This window comes from Oxyura jamaicensis (genome assembly GCF_011077185.1).
Source record: "Oxyura jamaicensis isolate SHBP4307 breed ruddy duck chromosome 23 unlocalized genomic scaffold, BPBGC_Ojam_1.0 oxy23_random_OJ72479, whole genome shotgun sequence".
In the NCBI taxonomy this organism is placed as follows: domain Eukaryota; kingdom Metazoa; phylum Chordata; class Aves; order Anseriformes; family Anatidae; genus Oxyura; species Oxyura jamaicensis.
Window position 1 is genome coordinate 281 of NW_023304661.1, and position 3,711 is coordinate 3,991.

Genomic DNA, 3,711 nt, shown 5'->3' on the forward strand with positions numbered 1-3,711 from the left:
GAACTCGCACCCGGAGCGCGGCAGTCCGTGCTGCTGAAGGGCTGACTGGTTTTTGTCCTGTCTGTGAATCGTTTCCGTCTTCTCGGATGCAATCTTGAACTTTTAGGTTATGCGCTATTCTTGCCGAGGCATCTTTTCACCTCTTCTAGAGTTGTTTAATTTACTCCTCTATGTTATGTGGGGTGTGGGGGTGGAGCTATATGGGGCATGCGATGATATGTACAGCTTTCATGTTTTTAAAGATAGTGCTCAACTCTTAAAATAGGATTCAGCAACATCGATTTAGTTTTAGATTGTCATGATTATGCTTGTTTTTTACTTTAGAGCAAGACTTCCTGTTACTCCCTCACTGGAATGGAGATTTCTTCCCATCAGTTTCACCTCCTAGAGCAGTTAAATGAGCAACGGAAGCAAGACTTATTTTGCGACTGCAGTATCCTGGTGGAGGGGAAGGTCTTCAAAGCGCATCGAAATGTCCTGTTTGCCAGTAGTGGATATTTCAAAATGCTGCTTTCACAGAGTTCCAAGGACACGAGTCAGCCAACAATAGCTACTTTTGAGGTCTTCTCTCCAGAGACATTTATGGTTATCCTGGACTTTGTGTATTCAGGCATATTGCCTTTAACCGGTCAAAATGTGATCGAAGTAATGTCAGCTGCTAGCTATCTGCAGATGACAGATATTCTTAATGTCTGCAAGACATTCATTAAATCCTCTCTGGATATTAATGAAAAGGAAAAGGATCAATACCTTAGCCTTTCAGCCAAAAGTACCAACAGCGAACCTGCTCACCCAACTCTTTATCGGTCAAGGAGAAAAGCAAAGAGCAACCCAAGGCGTTCCTGTTCAATTCCAGATGAAAAGGCTAATATGGTGAATGAAAACTCGTGGAGTAGTTACAGCAGCTACCTGTCTTCACAGGTGATTCTTCAGCAGGCAGAAACACAGCTGTCAAAGAGGGGCAGAAAACAGAGCTCAACGAGAAAGCGCCGAAAGCATCTAGGATTGTCCCAGACACGTGATTTTGGGCAGTACAAATCAAACAAAGCTGAGAGGGCTGGTGAAGGCTGTAATGCATCGGACTCTGGCCACCTCTCTCGGGCTAGAGAGGAAGCTGAATTTGATGCAGAGAATGATGTTGATCATGATGATTATGGATATAATCACGAATCAGAAGTAATACCGAAGAGGTGGTCTGTTGCTCAGCTAGAACAAGAACTTTCACGAACTTCTCCTGAGTTCATGGAATTAAAAGCAGAAGAACTGTACACCTCAGTGCCCACAGTTCTAGGTGTAATGAGTAGTTGGAATGAAGGTAAAAAATACTTATGATTTTGCAAAGTTGGTCTTTATTTAGAAGTCAGATGAGATAATCCTGTGTGGCTGCATGAGAACCAAAATGATGCCTAGTCTTGCAAATTACTGACGTGCTACATACTCTATTGTAGCACCTGGCAGAATGAGAGGCTTTGAAGCTGGAACAGGGCAAGAGAATTAGCCTCTCTGATTCTGACCCAGGTATTCTGCAGTTAAAATAATACATGCCTAATTATTTGGACCTAAATGGAGTTTTATGAAGCTTAAAGGGCTGCAATTGACTTAGGGACCTGAAGGACTGAATCACCCTTGTAACACTCCCAGTATCTGGCAGTAGTAGAGGTGTTCAGCCTGATCCTGTGCTCTTTACAAGAGAAGGTTTCTGGCATTGGTGCAGTGCTGCATTTCCCTTAAGGTGCAAACCAGCCTAGAACTTCCATGATAGCTTGGCCGCACTACATAAAGTGTCTAAGCTCTTGGTGAACTGGCAGCATGTGTCTGAGGTGGTGGAATGAAGTTGACAGGTATATTATTACACACATTATTCTGGAAACTAATCTAATACACCTATAGTTTATTATAAAGGCATAATTTTAAGACTTTAAAATCCTACTATACTACAGAGATTACAAATACCTAATTTCTGAAGTATTAGCTGACCCAAGAGTCGGCTATAATATACATTGTCATCTATGTATTCATGATCATCTGTGTGTCTAAAATTAAACACCTGGAATAAGGAAGAATATGTCATCAAATGCCTAACGTATTCAATGAGAAACACTGTTTTCAAGGGATTATATTTAGTGATTTTTTTTTAATTTAGTGACAAACCAGAGGAAAAATGACCTGCTGCTTATTTAAGCTTAAAAAGAATCAAACTACTATGTAAAGAAAGACTGCGGTGTTTGACATGTTGCCTGTGTTTCTCTGTGACAGGTGACCTACCTCGGATGCGATTCAAGTGCCCCTTCTGTACGCACACGGTGAAACGACGCGCAGACCTGAAGCGACATCTTCGGTGTCACACAGGGGAGCGACCGTACCCATGTGAAGCATGTGGGAAGAGATTCACTCGACTGGAGCATTTACGTAACCACTTCCAAACGGTACGCCATTTCAACAGCCGATTCAGCCTAGGAAAGAAAGCCCAAGGTTTCATTGGTACCAGCTGTTGGGTCATTTCTATAACTAGTACCAGAAAAGTGTCCTAGCTGTGTATCAACTTCATTTATTCAGTATTTAAATTGGCAAATTTGATTTTTACCTTTACTTTTTAGAACAATCCAGTGATTTTTTTTTTCTTTTATTTAAAAATAAAAATAAATGCATTTGGTTGAGCACTGACCTTTTCAAATTTTAAATCTCTTTTTAGATACATCAAGCCGGCAAACTTATCTGCAGAAAATGCAAGCGGCACGTAACTGACCTAACAGGATGTGTTGTTCAGCAAGGAACAAGACGCTACAGACTGTGCCATAAGTGTCTAGCAGAAGCTAATTTTGACAGCAACCCTGACGATTTAGATACAGAACGTTCTCCTGTAGCCTCCACAGGAAACAAACATTCCAATTGGGCTTTGGAAGAGGAACAGAAGTCAGATGATGAAACAATGGAGGAGGAACCGTATAATTTGGTTGTCCGACATGTTAATAATGATACTCCGAATGAGGGAGATGAAAAGGTAAAACCAAATCTTAGGTAGATATATTTGTATATTTGTTATTGCTGTATTCAAGATTAAATTACTTGTGTTTTACCAACTAATGCTGGTTTATTAGTTCATTAAATATTGTTAAAACAATGTTGTTAGAAACAAAACAGGGTTATATACAAGTTGCTTTGTACTCACAGACACACAACAGTGTAACTACTTCTAAACATCATCCAGAAATTACTTATCTGGAAACTATTTAGAAAAATTGCTTTATATTTCTTCGAAGACTTACTCAGAGCTCCTGTTCTTAATGAAACTACAAACTATTTCACAGTTACAAAAAGAAGATTCTATACTACATAGATTTAAAAAAAATATTTTGCTTTGAAAAAGTCTTACAAAAGCACCTAAGAAATGTAAAACAATTTTGTTGACACTGTAACTAACATGTATATACACTTAAACTTCCTAAGAAAGGAGTAATCAAAGAGAATTCTTCCTGCTGTACTGCAGCTTTGTTTTCTGATCAATCTGTTTCTTATAGTTCTGAAAAGCATGAATCATTTTAAAGAATAAACACTGCCATACAGAGTAGAATAATGAACAGCACACCTGTAGTGAGTGCATTTCCATAGTATGAGTTTGCCTTTTCAGGTATGAAGTTTATTTTGTACTGTGAATTTTAAGCAAAGATAAACTAACATGGTTCCAAGGAAATAAAAGTGCAATCACTGGAA

The 3,711-nt window shown here is 39.1% G+C and overlaps 1 protein-coding gene across 1 annotated transcript; it reads left to right on the top strand.

The window, feature by feature from the left end:
* Positions 1 to 324: 324 nt before the first annotated feature.
* LOC118158265 (zinc finger and BTB domain-containing protein 8A-like) lies at positions 325 to 3,711 on the top strand. The gene is made up of 3 exons (XM_035312901.1): positions 325 to 1,315; positions 2,257 to 2,426; positions 2,693 to 3,711. The coding sequence occupies exons 1-3, from the start codon at positions 355 to 357 to the stop codon at positions 3,020 to 3,022; spliced, it is 1,461 nt and encodes a 486-aa protein (XP_035168792.1). The 5' UTR covers positions 325 to 354; the 3' UTR covers positions 3,023 to 3,711.